Source organism: Stigmatopora nigra, chromosome 19 (genome assembly GCF_051989575.1).
Source record: "Stigmatopora nigra isolate UIUO_SnigA chromosome 19, RoL_Snig_1.1, whole genome shotgun sequence".
Classification (NCBI taxonomy): domain Eukaryota; kingdom Metazoa; phylum Chordata; class Actinopteri; order Syngnathiformes; family Syngnathidae; genus Stigmatopora; species Stigmatopora nigra.
Genome location: NC_135526.1, coordinates 6,389,506 through 6,408,261, shown reverse-complemented (window position 1 = coordinate 6,408,261; position 18,756 = coordinate 6,389,506). Strand labels below are relative to the sequence as shown.

The window sequence follows — 18,756 nt, the reverse complement described above, 5'->3', positions numbered from 1 at the left end:
CAACACTGCCCCCATGTGAATGTCACCAAAGTGTATATCACAGCTCATCCTCTCTTTATCGCTCTCCCCTGGCAGCGCCCTATCAGTAGAAATCCATTAAATGCATCATCCGTGTTTGACACCTGCTACTGCAAGCAGGACTCTTTTATAGCAAAAGGCTTTATGTGGTTTTCTGTTGTCAAGCTTAAATCCCCATGACTCAAAACCTCGACACATTCCCTCCTTGTTTACTGCTCGGAGGCTACCGCCATCACATTTCATGTCAGTCAGCAAGCAGAGTAATCATGGCAAAGGTATAGCAGTACTTGAGCCAGACAGTATCACGCACAAGAATTGCACTACTTTACTTCTATTTTCCTTATATATACATTTTTTCCTGTAGTTATTGTCAATGTTTTTTGGATGCATCTGACCTTTTTCTTGACCTCTGCTCATGTTCTATGAAAATAAATGTAACCACAATAACTTTTTGACCCCCATGTTTTTGTTCATTTGTGGAAAATGCCATAGTTCACTGAAGCGCTAGCTGAAAGGTTAAAAAAATCCTTTTCAAGGATATTGAAGTCAATTTTGTTTTCCTTTTCAACTTCTCTTATTTAACCTCATTTTCTTAGAAAGACTCAGAACAATGCGGTGGCTGAATTTGCATCACAGAAGGCTATAAATGTCACAATTTAGGTTCAATCCAATTATCCAGAACATAATTTAACACCAAGTATAAAAAGAAACATCTGCTCCAACACTGAATTCAGATGATGTTTACCGTTTTTACAATTTTTTTGTGAGTAAACCATTAAATGAAATTTGCGTAATAGTGGAAAGACGGCTCACGCATCAAGGCAAAGAGGGAAAGCGAGAAGTTGCGTGAAGTACACAGCGTGTACAAAAACTACAGAGGATTCGGCATTCTAATTAGCGTCCCCTGCTTTGTCTGTACTCATTAACGAAGCTTTTCTTTCCTTGAAGGGAAAACAATGTTTCCGCTCCCTTCTGGCCTCTTTAATCTCTTATGCTGCGTCTTTGCCGAATGGCATCAGCAAGGTGCCGCGTAGGAAGATGTTACAACAGCGTGAGACCTACGGTGGAAAAAACAAGACTTGCCAACCATCAAAGAAAGCCACGATTAGTTTTGTTTTTAAAAGGCATCAGGTGTACCCGTTGATGCACGCCTCATCTTCGTTTTTCCAATTAAACTAATAAATATGATTGAAATGGTTTCAACTGTGATACATTTTAAAAATTCTCCCTTTTGAACTGGCCCCCAATGTTTACAGTTGCAGCACAAATGCCTCAAAAAATACCATTTTATGGTGCGCATTTATTTTCAATGGGAAAAATTCTGACTTTCAAAATGTATCATCCATCTCAACTTGGACAGTGTTTAGACTACTGCCCAGTTTTAATTGGCCTGCAGTAAATGATGAAATATTATATAATATGGCCCACACAAAAAGGTTAAATCTAGCTTACACTGTATATGTATGTATACATATACACATATACATAGATGTATGTATACATATACACATCTACAAAGATGTATGTATACATATACACATCTACAAAGATTTATGTACACACATACACATCTACAAAGATATATGTATACATATACACATCTACAAAGATGCATGTATACATATACACATCTACAAAAATGTATGTATACATATACACATCTACAAAGATGTATGTATACATATACACATCTACAAAGATGTACATATACACATCTACATATATGTATGTATACATATACACATCTACATATATGTATGTATCCATATTATACACATACATATATGTATGTATACATATACACATATACATACATATATGTATGTATTCATATACAAATATACATATATGTATGTATAGATATACGCATACATATACATATACACATACATATATGTATGTATACATATACATATATGCATGTATATCTATATGTATTTATATACATATACATACATTTTTTAATCATGCTTTTTATTATCATGTATACGATACTACAAAAGACTACACATCCATTAAAAAGACATTTCCACACAAAACGCAATCTAATGTGTTTACTGTCAACACGTCATCAGGACTGGATTAACTAAACGCGCCCGGCTGTGAGCTAAATGACTTCCAGAGCGGAGCGGTGATTTGTGTGACGTACGATGATGGCGCCCGAGAGATTGATGAATATAAGGAACGTGCCTTTCCTGCCAGCCTGCCTGCTTCTTGTCCGAATCAATGCCAGCGAGTAGACAGCTGATAGCTGCCTTCATCTGGAATGTCACCGTTTGGTGACAAGGGGTTAATACGGGATGACGTAGAGGTAAGAGGATTTTTACAAATGGAAATCATGGCAGTAGTAAAAGTTAACTCTTTGGACAATCTCAAAATGCCTTACATTTGTTATTTTAACCATCGGGCTGATAGTAGGCTTCTGAGATAAGGTGCTGATGTAAATGTTAAAAAAAATAGATAGATAATTAGGTTTAATGAAGGCCTGTTTAAAATACATTTTGAGCAATTGGCAAGGTGACAGCCGCCTGCCTGCACGGTTTATTGAATAGGGGTGGTGTCATTGAATTTGGCTTGTCGGGTGACAAGGGAGGCCCTTCAAGATAATGCCTCATGATATGCTTTTCTCCACACCGGCGTAGATGATTCATGGCAAGCTGTCAGCACAGCGTGAAATCGATGCCTTATACACTCTTCTTGTCTTTGCTTGTCTTTATCCATCTCAAATTGATAGCTTTTTACCACCCAAATGTGGAACAGATTAAAGAGTGACACGTGCATCACCAGAAGAAAAAAATTGACATCAAAATGGTCCACTGATTGGGAGCTTTGACTCTACTGATGGCCATATAGAAGTGTGGCTATTGAAATAAGAGTGCAAGTTTAAAAATAGTGTATATTGGGGGGGAATCTACAGTTTGAAGGAGCGATAGTTATAGTTAAGATGGGAGATTTTTCCATTTTCTGTACTGATGATCCAAAATAGGATGTCAGATGAGAAAGCTGACAGAGACGGTCATTCTACTTGTAAGATAAGCTGACAAACTCCTCTCCAATAAACATAGGCAGAGGTTCCAGTGTTCAGCTGACCACCAACTAATAATAACAAATCAATTTCTGAATAAAGGAGTATTTTGCTGCGATTAATCAAACATTAAGGAGCAAACAACCAAATCAATTTGTTTGAAATGAGTTTTCCGTATAAGGGCTTTTTCCCGAAAAGAAGGTGGGTTCATATCGGTCACTCTTTTTAACATTACTGAGCCTCTGGTGAAGACAGCTGTCATCCTGATCTATAGCCCCTACAGCCTCGGTAATGTAAGCCAAATTGCCTGAAAGGCTACAAATCATCCAGTCATTGTTGAGGAAATTAGAAATCAATGCTTGCCATCACTGAACAAGGCTTCCTTTTTTAAAAAATAGTGCCAGGGATCAAATGTATTTTTACAGGCCAGGCAGAAGGGACAAAGACACCACAATGTCAGCCATAAATGAATGAACTAATCCGACCTATCTTCCCACTTTCTAATCTAACGTTGCTTGGCAATACCACAACGAAGCGGTATTTAATCCTTCCAAAAGACAGCCACCATCCATTCCACATTAAAAAAGTGCTCTACAAATCAACTCAAATAGAACAACGTGTCAAGCATGATGAAGAACAATCAACCGATGGGAGAGATTTGGAGAATCAAAGCACGTCAATTCCCAGGATGAAATAGATTCCACTTTGCTCCCTGATGTCGTTCTTTGTTTGTGTTGTTATTCAAGTTGTATGTTCATGTCTCCCGCGGGGTGCCGAGCAAGACGCGAGTCATCCGTCATCCTAATTGGTTGCGTTTACAGAGCGACGATTGTGTTTGATGGAGAAGCCGTTCCACTCCTGCTGGTCAAAACAAAGCGGTGGCTCTGCTATCCAGGATAAATGGCTATACAGATAGAAGTAGCCATAGATGTGATTATTGAAGGCGCGCCTGTTAGGCTGTTACAAGCGAGCATCCTTCATCTGCTCTACGCCTGGAGCAAAGGCAGCGTGACTGGTTTTGAAGAGACCAGATTCATTTAAATACATTTACAAGCTGAATCCAAAATCAGGAGCCACTCTCAAATAAGGGAATTAACAACAAAAATTCATAACTCATTTACAATCACTACCAAAGAGTAACTTATAGTCCAGAGAATAAGGTCAATCATCAAATCAGCTTCAATTATCAAGGATGACTTCAATTGTGTTAATGCAAGGTAATTGACAATATCATAGCATTTATTTAAATGACTTTTTAAATCATTGCAGTGCATCAGCCTCTAAACTATGCTTTATAATCACCCAACCATTCATGGGAGTCCTTAGTAACTCATCGGATGGCGTCTAGCAGCGATGAATAATAATAATATTCTGTAAAATCACAGCAGGGATTTGCGTCTCTTCATATCTCACACACACACGAACGAACCCAATACACACAAAGTTGAAGGTTCAAGGTACAGTCAATTTTTATGCAACTGGGACGACCAGCTGTTTCAACTGGACAACTGAGCCAAGCTATTCCTTTCATCTCTACTCTTAGATCTGGAGAGCAGACCTTTATTTTACCTCAGATATGTGCTTGTGATGAAGTTGCACTCATCATTAAAAAGAAAAGTTGACAAACTTTTACACTGCTTCCAAACATTTAAATGGTTTAGTGAGTGAACGTTTCGTTTACATCCTTGTAAATGGTATAGAAAGCAAACAATAAACGTCAAATAAAAAACATAGTATCATCCATTCTATTACTGGATGTGAAATAAATACAAAGAAATCTGTAAAAAATTCAATTATGACAAAAACTACAAGTAAAATGTAATATCTTGAACCTCGTCAAACATTAAAACTGCCAGCTTAAAATCAGATATACACCAAATCTACACTTGATCTGGATTTGTACAATGTGCCATGTAAAAATGACCATTTTGTCTATGGACTGCAAATATGAATTGCTCTTATCCATTCTCCATTGCTTGGTATTTACCACTGCAGCTCTTTGAGGCGCTTCTTTGCTAATTAAATCAAAGAACCAGATGGCATCCTTGTCCCAATAGATGAAAAGCCGCCACTTTGGTTTACCTAGATGATCTCCATTCTGTCCGTACGCTCCCTCCGAAGCCACCGTTGCAAAACGAGAGGGGACTGCATGGGGGCCGTTTGAAAGTAACAGACTCCCCCGTTTGCAGTATAAGCTGGCAATGAAGCAATTATTCGCTTTTCCAGAGAGGCCTCGCTAGTGTCGACAAATCTCTGACATGGCGCCCTTGTGTTTTAACACAGCGCAACAGACACTTTACATTCCGGCGGGCCGCTGTGAAAAACGCACCCAGCCGTATTAATGTCACTCCTCCAATCCCGCCTCCCGCTATCTCTCTCCATCAGCCTTATCTCCTCTTTCATTTCCGAGACGCTCTATCATTGGGCCCGCATGGTGCTGTGATTGCGGCTTCCGCTGGAGGGCAAAAGCTGAATACTATCATTACTCCCAGGGCTATAATCAATAGTGTCAGTAATAGTGGCAGTAGGAACTGAAATCTTAAATGGCTGCGTGTTTTGGAGCCGATCATTGTGGTCCATGGCGGCCTGGCTGATGAGTGGTTAGCTTATCGGCCTCACAGTGGGGCACCTGGGTTCGAATCCAGCTCGCTACACCTGTGTGGAGTTTGCATGTTATCCCTGGGCCTATGTGGGTTTTCTCCGGGTACTCCGGTTTCCTCCCACATTCCAAAGACATGCATGGTAGGCTGATTGGACACTCTAAATTGCCCCTAGGTATGAGTGTGAGCATAGATGGTTGTTTGTCTCTTCTGCCCTGCGATTGGCTGGCCACCAATTCTGGCCCAAAGTCAGCCGGGATAGGCTCAAGCACCCCCCGCGACCCCTTGTGGTCCATTCTCTGGGGTCTTGTTTATTTTACAATCATTCTAATTTGACTCTAGGAATTTTCCACAGTCAAACAGAAATGTTGCATGTAAATAGATAGGTATTGTTTTATTTCCAAGCAGTCCTATAACCGCATGAAAGGAAAGGGACAAAAATCCTCAGAATTTGCAGTTAAGAGAAGACATTATCAGAACTAGTCATTTAAAATGACTGGCTCCAGGAACAATTCCTATGAATGAAGAGTCCTGTGGGTGTCGCATTGAAGTCATGCAAGTGGCCATTACAGTTAGAGCCAAAGTCGCAGGCTAACTGCAGCTCCCACGCCACTCCGTTCCCGGCGGGGAAAACTAGGCCAACGCTGTCACAACACCGGAGAGGCAACAACAAACCTGCCGAGGAGCCCCGAGGTGCCGGCTGCGCTTGCTCTTGATGGCTCCAACATGTGCTCAAACTGCCTCGCCACGTTAACAGATGGCACTTTGAGCTTCACGTCTCCATTTATAAGTCCCCAGATGGAGCTTTTCGACACCATGTAAGGATCATTTCCTCCGGGGTACCCTTACAACATCGATTTACTCATAGGGCAAGTCATCAGTTATTAATGAACGGCCACGTGGAGGAGTTTCGAGGCGCCCTTTGCCACGACAAGCCATGTCATGATGAACTTAATAGTGGGGGATTCTCTTTATGTATTTTTCAGAGGTCGGGCAATTGAGAAAAGATGTTCTTATGCAATGCCAACCTGGCTCGAATAAATCAAATCTTCATTGTGATGCAAAAGCCACTTTAGCTCATTAGATGTCAGTCACACGTGATGAGCTTAGAAAGCCCATAAATACCTCCAAAAGCCCACCGGCAATGAAAAAAAAAAGCCTGTGTGCACACTCAGCGAACGTGAAGGCTAATCACAATCCATAATTGCTTCTTAAATCCCAATGTTAATGACTAGATCTCTTGATTGTAATGCATTGTAACCATCCCATTAATATGGAAGGCAGCCATCTGTGTTACCACAGGGGTATGCGACGGGCGCGCCTTTTTCAAGGACCGTCTCGTGGCTGGGGAGTGTAGAGCGCATAATCAATGACAACCGGGAGAACTCCAAATTGATCCGTCAATCACTATTTTCAACCCTGATTATTCATCTTCTTCACGCTGGACGTTTATTCACACATGAAGATGAAAGTGCCACTTTGATAAATAACAGACGGTGACAGCCCTACACAATACAATCACTTTTCCTCATTGCGTTCACTTTGGGGTAAGAAAAGACGATAACTTCTGCGCGCAAACAATTATACTGCATTTATATCAAAACAAGGTTCTTAACAGTTACAATTTAAAGCTTTTCACTTACCTTTTAAGAGCACTAGGAAAATAATTTAGCACCGAAAATATGGAAATTAACCACTTAACCTCATTAAAAAAATCCATCACTTTTAAAATGTCATAATATTTTACATGCAATTTCATGCAATGCAGCAAAATTGGAAATTTAAATAAGTTAAAGCATAACACAGATATCAGCTATGGGCTTAAAAAAAATAACATCCTTGTGCCTTTGCAGTTAGTGTACTACTACGTAGTGTACTGCCTGTGTAGATAGTGGTACTAGTTTTGTAATCTTTTGCATTTTTTTTGTTTCACTTTTACATTGGTATAAATGGTCCTCTTTTTAATCAATTGCAGCATGTTTTAGATTTTTCAATACAAAAATGAATTCAAATGATTCAATCTGGATCTAGGAAGTGGAAAACTGCAGTTTTACGGAAGACAACGCTATAATATGCCTGAAGCAGCGCATATTGCTGTAACAGGTCTTTGTGAAATTGAATCTGGGACAGCTGTCTTCAACTGTTACATAGTTATTCTGGTTCAAATCACCATTACAGGATGAATGTGAGTGCATTTTTGGATGCTTGATCATGCCATTAAAATGCCTGGAAATGTCATACCTACAATGACATTACAGTCAATTTAAGACCGTTATAACATGGATTTAAATTCAGTGCTTTTTGGAGGCTTTTCAAGGACCCGAGGAAATCCTTTAATACTTTGTTCACAGGAATGTACGGAAGTGTGCGAGTTCCCGAGACACTTTCTTATTTTTCATTTTATGTTCCCACATCAAACTGACTCTTTATCCGGAAACTTTTCCTGACTCCCGGATACGAAATCCAGGGAGTTTAGGATGTTATTGCTAAACATCAATTGGGCCGTGAGTAATGTATTTTGGGCACAAAAGCATATGTTGCTTTTAATGAAACTCTGTGGAAACTCCTCAGGGCTGTCACTTTGTGCATGCATTTTTTTTAAATATATATTTTTAAGGAGAATAGAAGGAAACAAAGGCTCTGTATTTGGCTCGGGGTTGATTTTGACATCCTTACAAAGCATTTCTGCAATTATCTCATCTTATTTTCTAAACCATTTATCCTCATTAGGATCGCGGGGGGTGCTGGATCCACATTTCGGGAATTATGAGGCACTTATATTGTTGCACAGTGATGTTATTTAGTAGATCCACTGAGTTGTAGTAACATTAACACATGCTGATAAATTGTTTGTATTGCCATTAGCGGAGATCTGCACATAACCTGATTTTTCTTGCAAGAGTGACAATATAATAACAAGATCCCTACCTTATGTTTTCTTTTCTTTCCCTCCGGGTAGGCTTTGGAAGTCAATCTAAGCCATTTATGGATTTTGTGGCCACTTTAGAAGTTTAGATCTTGATTGTCGGGTGGGTGTTGCTGAGCACCTGTTCGCAAGAAGCTGCCATTACCATTGACACTTTGGCGAAAAACTTCGATATACACAAATTATACACTAATAAAGCACAAATTATACACCAAAAGATGCACAATGCATTCATCGATGATAACCCACCTCTGATTCAACGATACAGGAATTATAATTAACGTAATATGATTTAAAGTATGTAGACAGATCTTACCGTGATGATTAATCGGCGTTTAATGCTGGTCGATCGTTCCCACAAGCCCTTGCTGTAACTACACGTGGTGTAACATGAATCTGTCAAACAAATGTTTGATTTTCAATTTTTTTTATTAACAGCATCTTAACATCGTCTTTTGATTATGTCATATATGCTTTTTAATTAGATCCTATTTTTTTTTGATTGCGATAGTTTGTTCATTAACTCGAGTTTCGCGGAAAATGATGGCCATAGACTCCCATTGTATTTTGATGAGGTTTGACAGCAATCAGTAGAAAACTACATTCGATTTCAAAGCAGAGGAAAAAAAAATCTAAATAAAGAATCCCCCCGAAAAAAAAAAAACCTGACCTAGTATTTCATCCTAATAAATAGAATCAATATCTGGTTCAAATGACCTCTAAATTGAGTTCTTCATGGTTTTCAGTGATGATGAGTTCCACATTTCTTGCTGAGATGTACTTTGATTTTAGTTATTTTCTGAAGCAAGATTGCCCTCTGGTGAATTACTTGCAAATGACTATGAAGATGGTTGCAGTAGTTCAGTTTAGAACGCTACAACCCAAAACATTTAGTACATTTAGTTAAACTGGACTTTTTTTTGGTTTGTTATATTGTTTTGGGTTGACACTGGATTTTTGTGCAGCATTTTAGTACAATACGCTACACTTCAATGTGATTTGACTCAGCATTGCTTTTGTTTTATTACAAACGATTGCAATGTGACACAGTATATAAAAAAATCCTTTTCAGTTGAAAAAGAAAAAAACAATCTCTTTACAAATGGTCAACAAACTTGACCTTTTCTGTCCAATTCAGCGATTCAACCCTTTACATTTGTAACCAAAGAAATCATCATACTTGTTTTGAATAAACAATTCATTGGTAAATGTAAAACAGATTGAAATGCCATTTAATATCTTCAATTTAGTCCAATTACTTTTTACATTTTGTATTCTATGTTTCAGTGGCCTGAAACTAACTTACCAAATGTTCTAGTCAGGCACTAGACCACCTGAACAAATACACAACACCACAAAATGAGTGAAGCATAAATGAACATTGTATTGATTGTCGATCCGCAGTGCTACAGGCCGTGAAGAGTAGAACTGATGATGTCCATGAACGTTGCTTCGACACAGTAACAAATCTGAACATCCGTGTCGGATCCTCCGAGTTCCTCTGCTGTCCTTTGGGGTAAAACTAATTTGGTGGAAGCTTCTACCGAAGCAGCTTGTGGCTTCTCCTTTAAATACTGCAAACCTAAGCAAAATAAAAAAAGGAAACAAGTGCCATCCATGAAGTCAAGTGTGTAATATATAGACTGCTTTGTGGTAAAAACACACAATGTGACAAAAGAGCATTCATCTGAGGGTCACTATAGATTTCTTATAACTTATTTAATGCCTTATTCACTATTGACACCAAAAAAGACTTACGAGCGATGAGAGGGTCAACGGCCCGTGCTTTGGTGGACACATCCGAGGCACAAACCTGCCCCACTTGCACCAGCAGGGCTGTCACATCTTCATAAAGGGGAGGGAAGGCCTGACAGAAGGCCACCAGGCACGGCAGCGTGGGCATGAAGAATGCATAGCGCTTGGCACGAGTCAGCACTGAAGCGGGAGGAAAAAAAAAAACAAAAGACTGAACAACTCCAGATCACTTGCACTGACAGACAATGGCCAGGTGGTGGTAGCAACATGTATTTAGGAAAAAGCCATTGCGGAAATATGTCAGACCTGTGAGAAGTGTGCCCATGACGCTGACAGTCAACCTGGCCACACTCAGTGACTTGGGAAGTGCGTACTGGATACACAGGTAGGACAGCAACTGGATGGCAAAAATCTAAAAAGTTGAATAAAGCCCAATATTTACGAAAATGGAGCCAACGTGAAAGCACAAATGATGTAACACAAACTGGGTGGGCAGTTTCTAACCTGCTTCTCTAGTTGGGGCTGGGCCAGGAGTTCTGGGATAAAGTCCAGACAGATATGCATGGAAGGGATGCCGGACACTGTTAAGGGCAGCAGAGCTTGAGGATAACCCTGAAAGAGATCACGTTGGTAAAAGTAAGACTCATTTGAATGCAATTGGGAACTCTGGTGAATTAAAAAGAGTTGATATAGAAATGGTGCAGGGTCTGAACTAAGTGCCCATGCCAGTTTTTACACTTCAACATTATCTAGCATATGAGCATCTGCTACTTCTGGGAGAACAGTGGCAACTGACGGATGCTGCTGGAAACTATGATGACAAACTGGGTCAACGCTAATGATTTCTAATCCTTTGGAGGAATGTGAAACATTTTAAAATTGGCGACACAAATGATGAAGCAGTCCAGATCTGACAGACTGATAACTTTTTTGGTCGCTAAAGTTACACCACATATATTCTTCTTACCTGAAAGTGGACTAGTTTGGCTATATTGGGGTCAGCAATGAACATCTGATGTAGGAGGCAACAGATGAGACACTGAACCTCCCTCAAATCACTGAGCAAGCCCCCCTCCGGCTCCGCGTCCCTCAGCTCCCCTTCACCTCCTGGCGGCAGACTTCTTTGTTCTGTCTTCACCGGCACGGGCCCCCCGATGCCCTTCAGAAGACTGTCGGCGTTGCGTCCCAGCCGCTGTTCCTCGGAGGTTTGCAAACACACCTCCAGAAGAATCTGGACAGCTGCACTATCCTACAATTGGGAGGAAGCATCTGGTAAAATAAGACAGTTACATTGAATTGCAATGGGATGTTACCTGGGCAGCTAAAAGGGCATTCTTCAGCTCTTCCCTGGTGACCTCCGGTGTATCTGGCTGTCCAGGTACCCCGAGGTTCGAGACTGTCTGGCTCTGTCTATCAAAATCTGCAGTCTCCTTCAAATGGCTGTGCAGGTAGGCTTTGGAGGCTAATAAATAGCCATTCAGCATGTGAAGGACAATGTCCATTAAAGGAGGACATCTAAAGAGAAAGGAATCAAAATAGAATTAGGATGTTAAAAGGATTTTAAAAGACTTATAAATGAATGTTTACTTCGAAATTCCAAAGATCAGCTTTAAATGGTTAAATTAGGTAATGATCATTGACAAAATCGACCAGTAGAGAAGTAATGGTAAATAATAGGAACCACTGCTTGGTGATATTCAATATTTGCTGTGGTACCTGTAGACCCTGTGATCACAGCGTAGAACAATGAGAGGATCCACCATGAGGTCGTTCTGAGTATACGTCTGCTGCCTGAGCAGCTTTGCAGAAGGTTGGAGGGCGTTGACTGTCATCACCCACAATCTGCAATGCAAACACAGTTTTCCAGTTTGTTTTACATAGAAGAAGACAATTACTACAGTATTCCCCCTTAAAAACATATGGAAAAAGACATTATTTGCTATTTAGGGCCTCGCCCAAAAATCAGTTCATTGTCTCTCAAGGATTAATCAATTGGGTGAACACAATCTTAAAATACTAAGTCTGGCATGGGTTCCCTCTGAAATAACCATAGCCGTCATTCAGCGGTTTGAGAAGCGGATAGCTGTCTCTGACTCCCCCTTTCAGTAAAATTCCTCTCTGGTCCCACTGAGGCCTACTGCGATCAATAGAATGTCTGCTCGGAGCTTTGTAACAGTGCTCCTGTCAACCTGGAGGTCACGGAGAGTGACCCTCTTCTGTCTCGAGCTTTGGATGAGGGCCGACACGACTTGTCTGGCCCACTACCTCTGGTCTGGTTCACACAATCATCCCAGAGTAAGCAGCTTGGGGTTAAGGGTGCAACAACTCTAGCTGCACAGGTCTTGCTCTAATCCACTTACTGTGTCTAACAGCAACTTAACACAGAAAGGCCATAGACTGAAGAGTGGCTGATAACCTTTCCCTGAAACAACATCACAACTATCCTTACGGACACTTGAGTTATTTAAGAAAAAATGTGCTAGTATGATTAAAAACTAGCTGACATTTTAAGGAACTCAATGGATTTTGAGATGAGATGAGGCCAGGAATTGAAGGGGTTCTTATCATAAAATGAATGACTTGGAAGTGTGCCCACAAGTGCATGAGAAACGCATGATTGCTTTCCATTTGCCGAGGTGGTTTCTTGCATATCAAATGCTGCTGTCGTGCATAGGTTTGTATTTTTCAGAAAATTGTTTATCCCTAGCCCAAATAAGGCTGGTGTATTTCACTATGTGTGAATAGATTGCGCAGTTTCTTTAGTCAGCGGATTAAATCAAACGATATGTATTGTCTTGAAAATGGGAGTTGAATTGGCATAGTCTACCTGCGGGGCATCACAGTGTTAAGGCCCATCCAGAGCTTGTTGAGGATCTGCAAAACGCGGCGAGGCACAGCAGGTTCCAGAAGTAAAGCCATGCTGGCAGTGATGGACTCTGAATAAGGGATGAGGTCACCCGGTGGGAGAAGCGTTAACTGCTCCAGGATTCGCATCACCCTCGGACTGCTGGATGGTAACTTCTGGAAGGCTGGTCATAAAGAGAACAAAAGGACGGACTAAATTATAACTAAGAATCTCATTTATAATGTGGTTATTTGGTCAAATTGACTGTTATGTTAATTCTTGTGATGAGGTTTGACTCTGATTTTTTTTTAAATGTGTACCCACCTTGATGGAGTTGGCTCTGAGTGTATCTGCAGGTGTTACTGGGGAGCATCATTTTCCTCAGAAGCGGAAGAGTACCAGTTACCTCTTCTTCACCCACCCAGTCTTCAACAAGACATAAGTGAGGGTAGTTGATAGCTAGCAATCTCAACAAGGCAGAGTGTAAACCTGCCAACAGAAAAAGACACCACAAGACATTTAAAAATCTGAATATTTTAATAGAATATTGTGTAACATCACCTCCAAGCTCTTGTTGCAACCCCTGGGCTTGCGTAACCAAGTACTTAATGGGGATCTTATCCATGAGTGCTGCTGAATATGACTTGGGCTTCTTCTGCATTAAAGCTGGAAAGGATGAAGTGTAAAGCTTATGTGAGAACATGCAGGACAAAGAGAATATGGATTATACATGCAAAAAAATCAATGTTTGCATACCCAATTGTTTAGTACTAGCCAGCAGGTTTTCCTCATAGGACAAGATGTAGTAGAGAATAAGAAGTTGGGTTGTGATGGAGTTATGCTGGCGTCCACTTCGACTGTTGTCTCCTTGCTGAAAGAAAAACAATCCTTTTTAGACTCTCTTCACAAGCAAGAAACATTTCCTTTGAAGAGAGGTCATGTATAGAATACTAACAAGATAATAGTATTCTTCTAAATGAATGTAGTAGTAATAATGCCTTACAACAGAGGAGACTTGATAAACACTGAGGATTTCTTGCTCTGTTATTGGTTGGTTGGTGGCCTCAGAGTTGGCTTTAGATGCTGGAGTGAGGATTGAGTTGATGTATACATCAACCAGAGGTATTAGCTGGGTGTGGATGGGGGTGTCGGTCTCGCACAGCTGACGATAGATCCAGTCCTTTGTGCAGAGAGATAACATCAGGGGGTGTGGATGTTTTCAACACAGGAGAAGTGAATGTCTGGCAAAATGGCTACCTTAATGGAGACTTTGTGCTTGGTAAAGGCTCGGCTTCGGAGCAATTGGTAGATACAGTGAATGGGGAGGAATCCTGTGATGTTGGCGCTTAAGTTGTTGGTCACGGCAACCCTCACTGCATGAGCTGTGACCACCTGAACACAAAACAGATGTGCTCAATGAAACAATAAGAATATCCCTTCAAAAATATGTTTCTAACTCCAATAAAAAGGGAATTCCAAAACTAGACTGTTCCTCCATAAACATATAAAGGCACCTGTTCTGTGAAGATCTCTTGTGTGAAAATGGTCTTCATCTTGCTTAGGGAACTTGGTTTGATGGCAATCTGGAGTGGCAGAATATAAAAAGTGGTAAATTTACTAAAGGTGAAAAAATGTAAGTAACAGTACAAGTATTATACAGTGATCATATTTAATAGAGGAAAAAAACACGCTGTCATTATCCAATCTAATATTACCTTCATTCCCAAAGTAGAGCACACCAACTCAATAATGGAGCTGAGCTGGTTGCTATGGAAATACATGGCCACCAGTAGTAGCATCTCTCCAAAAGAGGCGGATACACCTGCAGCACTGTAAGAGGAAGAACACAGATATATGGGATGAGAACCCGGTCCTATTCCAACTCGGGATTCAACACTTGCTCTAAAAAGTGTGAGGCAAGCACAGTGCCACCCGATACAATTGTAAAATATAGACCCCAAAAGTGCAACATCACCTTGCTGTTGGTTAAAATGCATTTTCCAAAGCATCTTACCTCTCAAAATATTCCTCCTCTTTGATCATCCAGCTGAGCCACATGACCATGAGCTGCTCCTGCTCCGGTGTGCTGGAGTCATACAAGAAGAGAATGTAACAAACACCTGCAGGCCATTGCATGAAATAAGTCAAGAGAACACATTGTACCTGACCAACGTAGGGAAGGCCAAGAGTTTGCAGAAAGACAAGGAGACAAAACGAACACCGGCAGGAGTGGCTGGAGGTCGACTCGTCATCAGCTGCAGAAGCTGCTCTGCCTCCTCATCTGTTGGTCTGCGTCAGGACGACAATTAGCGGGTTCCCACAGTCATTTCAACAGAAAATATAAGTTATGACTGCATCTCCTGTGACTCACCTGAGACCAGCGATGCCCATGAGAGCGCAGTAGAGTCTGAGCAGTGCACTTGCCTTCACCACATGCTCTTCTCGGAGGCCTGAATAGCCCGAGCCGCCTTGGTCGTCCACGTCGCCATCGTTGGGTACGTGGGTGCTGCGCGAGCGAGGCAGGATAGCCACTAACTCCAACAGGAGCTGCCTGCGCATCTGCCATAGGACTGAGCTGCTTTCTCTCTTCCTCTAAAAAGAGAGAAGAATGGCAGGGGTTGAGGAGAAACCACATGGGTGTAACTAGTGTCATCTTTCACTCAAAATTGATCACTTCGGGCCCTGCTAAGTTCCAAATGACCACTTCTAAAAGAACTCACCTGTTGTCCATTGCGGATAAACATGCTGAACCAGGTACGGACTTTGCCATTGGTGCCAAGCAATAAACCGCTAACATAGGAAACTAATGGGCTGACCGCTTCGTCCGCAGTGTCTGGTTTGTAATCCAGAGTCAGTGCCACCCCCAAACCTGGAAGATGACATTCCTCCACCTAAGAAAAATACAAATTTGAAACAAACAATTAAATTCTTTGATGTAGGTATCAAAATATTGTGCTACTCTAAAATGTGTGCCCACTGACCACCATAGCACGTATATTGAGAGCTTGCGAGGGATTCATCTGACACAGCTGCCGCAGGGCTTCTGTCCGGCGTCGACCGCCGACGCTTTCCTCATCCTGACGTTCGCCATTTTTGATCAAACCTCGGCACACTGCCAAAACAAACAGGTTTCTTTTGATTAGTATTATTGGTGTTATTTTGTCTGGCTCACTGACTAAATGACTAACTCTTTACTAACCCAATGAAAATAGAAGGAAATGTAACTTGAATGGGATTCTATACAAATCTGGTACTGTCAGTTAGAAATGTCATTCTTTTTCTAGCAGAAATGTATGGAAGACTGACCTTCACTGAAGCTGTCAGGCACATTGGCAACCAGGAGACACATAAACCAATCTCCATTGCGAACATGCAGCAAAGCTTCTGCCACATCCACAATTGGCAACAGGGAAGGAAGTTCTGTTTCGAGACAACAACAAATATGCAGTTCACAAAATGAATGATGCTGTCTGGGCTGTGTAAAAATGTGTGACATACTGATCATATACATATCCAATACAATATAGAGGGATGCCAAATTGATTCCTTGTCCAAAAACATCACCCCAACAACATATCACTGTCTTCTAAAAAAAATATATAATGATGAATGCAGCTTTGTACAGAGATGTTGATTAAAGACATGTTCCACAATAGCCTTGCCCCCTAGACCACCGGGCAGCAGTTTGTATTTTGGCATCTAAGACAATATATCAGAGTAGTTGCTTCATAACTAATCTGTCAATGTCCCTCAGTGGCCTTGAGTGACAATATATAGAGTTGATGTTTTTTTTTTTTTTAATATTGAAATATGAAAAGCTCAAAACACATTCCTGCAAAGTGGGAATACATTTTTGTCTTCAGATTTCTGGGATTCTAAGCAATACTGTGTGAATACAGCATGTGATTCCGTTTTTTTTTAAAGTTTGTTCCATAATGTATGATTGCCATGTGCAGAATTCCAAACAGATTCATACCTGCTTGTAGAATGCAAAGCACATCTGCAACTTCTTCCAAATAAACTGGGCTTTCAAAGAGTTCTGATGACTTTAGAAAAAATTCACCATTTGAATCAGCCACCTGAAAAAAAACAGATGCACAAAGGCTAATATTAAAATGAAGAAATGAATGAATGATTTCCAAAACATACTTATAACAAGTTCTTTTGTTAGGGATGATAACCTTACCTTACTCATGATTGCCAAAAGCTCACTGAGGGTCAGGCGGAGTCTCCTGAGAGGATCACTGTGCTCAAACTCCAAGGTAAGACCATGCTGCAGCTGCGAGACCAGGATGCTCTCCACATTGGAACCCCCAGCCTTATGCCTTGTCATTAAAAAAAAGGGATAGTTTAACAACAAGCTCACTTATTTCCATCCTATCGCTACAAATTGGGCACCAAAAGGTTGGCTCAGTTGTACCTCAGCTGCTGCTCCTTCCTGGCATCTTGTTCCAAGGCGTGGAAATCAACAGACAAAAGTGCTACAATGGAGTTGACAGCTTCCACTCCAGAGAGCAGCCGGAGGATGAGTTTCTTGTCTTCTGCCCAAGCTGGGCTTTGGTCAGCCGGGGCACAAAGAGCCATCCTCACCAAACATGGAAGCAGTAACCTTAACTCTGGGTCACTTAATGCTGCAAGGCGCTGCACATCCACCTTTTGCATTGCCTCAAATGCATAAGGGCTGACAAACTGCAGCCCAGCACTGTCAGCCATCTCTGAAAGTACATCATAGAAGTTTTTGGATTCATTTGCAAAGTGGATTTCATGTTCATTCATAAATATTGTCAATCACATGAACTGTCAAAAGTAGCTTGAGTAGCTCTCATCAAGTCAGTTGAGTAGATCATATAAACATCGGATCACTTATTGAACAAGAGTCTCGATCTTAAGTGAACGCATCGGGTTTTAATGTTAAGGCAATAAGGTTTAATAGCCTTTTGTTTTGGTTTCATATCCCAGTCGCTAACAACAACAGTTCGCCTCGTGCTAATTCATACACAAAGCATGCTCCAAAACATGCATATTTAAGATCAGAATATAAAATCCACAGTGGTAAAACAACCCAACATGTTTAGCATGGGATCCATTCAAGTTGCATTAGTTTATGGCACATATCACACGATTTGTGTCACTTTTGGTGGAGCTTAGCAATGCTACATGTTAGCCAGCTAAGGCAGATCGCTCCAAATAAAGACAGATCCAACACATAACTCGTTCGCTAAGCATACTAACAAACTAAGACGCTATAAAAAATGTAATAACAATGGGCTTACCTCAATGATTGCGGCACAGTGGTCTAAACTTTCAGGTCAAAGGCCTGCAGACCTCGGACTTGAATGAGCACCAAAGCCGCAAAAGAAGAGCGCTAAATCAGCCAACGTCCTTAGCATTCATCCACACGTTTCCTGAAATGTATTCAAATATATCATTTTCCACATAAGCAAGTATACAAAAGTGATGGCATCTCCACTCGGGGAGAATTTGATTAACCATAAAATGACGGCAATAAGTAAGGCATCACGCCGGGAAGAGATGGCATTGCACCGCTGATGAAACTCCGTCTCAAAGATGATACAGTTTGATGGAT

General features: G+C 41.0%; 2 protein-coding genes across 2 annotated transcripts in view; both read right to left on the bottom strand.

Annotated features, from left to right (window-relative positions):
- auts2a (activator of transcription and developmental regulator AUTS2 a) overlaps positions 1-8,922 on the bottom strand; it is a 181,308-nt gene extending 172,386 nt beyond the window's left edge. Inside the window, exons 1-2 of the mRNA XM_077740175.1 lie at positions 8,886-8,922; positions 8,572-8,690 (exon numbers count right to left, since the gene is read on the bottom strand). The gene's annotated coding sequence lies outside the window, so the exon portion shown is untranslated. The remainder of the gene's footprint in view (positions 1-8,571; positions 8,691-8,885) is intronic.
- A 640-nt stretch (positions 8,923-9,562) lies between these two features.
- ints2 (integrator complex subunit 2) lies at positions 9,563-18,734 on the bottom strand. Its single transcript, XM_077740183.1, has 25 exons — positions 18,443-18,734; positions 17,590-17,884; positions 17,356-17,494; positions 17,146-17,248; positions 16,476-16,589; positions 16,151-16,281; positions 15,890-16,060; positions 15,541-15,761; positions 15,333-15,458; positions 15,184-15,255; positions 14,885-14,999; positions 14,684-14,752; positions 14,427-14,561; positions 14,173-14,349; positions 13,926-14,040; positions 13,731-13,835; positions 13,494-13,658; positions 13,152-13,353; positions 12,041-12,166; positions 11,638-11,839; positions 11,292-11,573; positions 10,829-10,936; positions 10,631-10,736; positions 10,328-10,504; positions 9,563-10,151 (listed from the first exon to the last, which is right to left on the bottom strand). Exons 2-25 carry the CDS (start codon positions 17,880-17,882, stop codon positions 9,976-9,978), a joined length of 3,630 nt encoding a protein of 1,209 aa, XP_077596309.1. The 5' UTR covers positions 17,883-17,884; positions 18,443-18,734; the 3' UTR covers positions 9,563-9,975.
- Between the last annotated feature and the right edge of the window lie 22 nt (positions 18,735-18,756).

What these genes read in the sequence shown, in the direction of transcription:
- ints2 (XM_077740183.1), bottom strand. Translation starts at nt 17,882, where the DNA reads ATGGCTGACAGTGCTGGGCTGCAGTTTGTCAGCCCTTATGCATTTGAG. An exon ending in TCAATATACGTGCTATGGTG is followed by an intron (nt 16,061 to 16,150) that starts GTCAGTGGGCAC and finishes TATTTTTCTTAG; the next exon opens with GTGGAGGAATGTCATCTTCC. An exon ending in ATGCCCTTTTAGCTGCCCAG is followed by an intron (nt 11,574 to 11,637) that starts GTAACATCCCAT and finishes TCCCAATTGTAG; the next exon opens with GATAGTGCAGCTGTCCAGAT.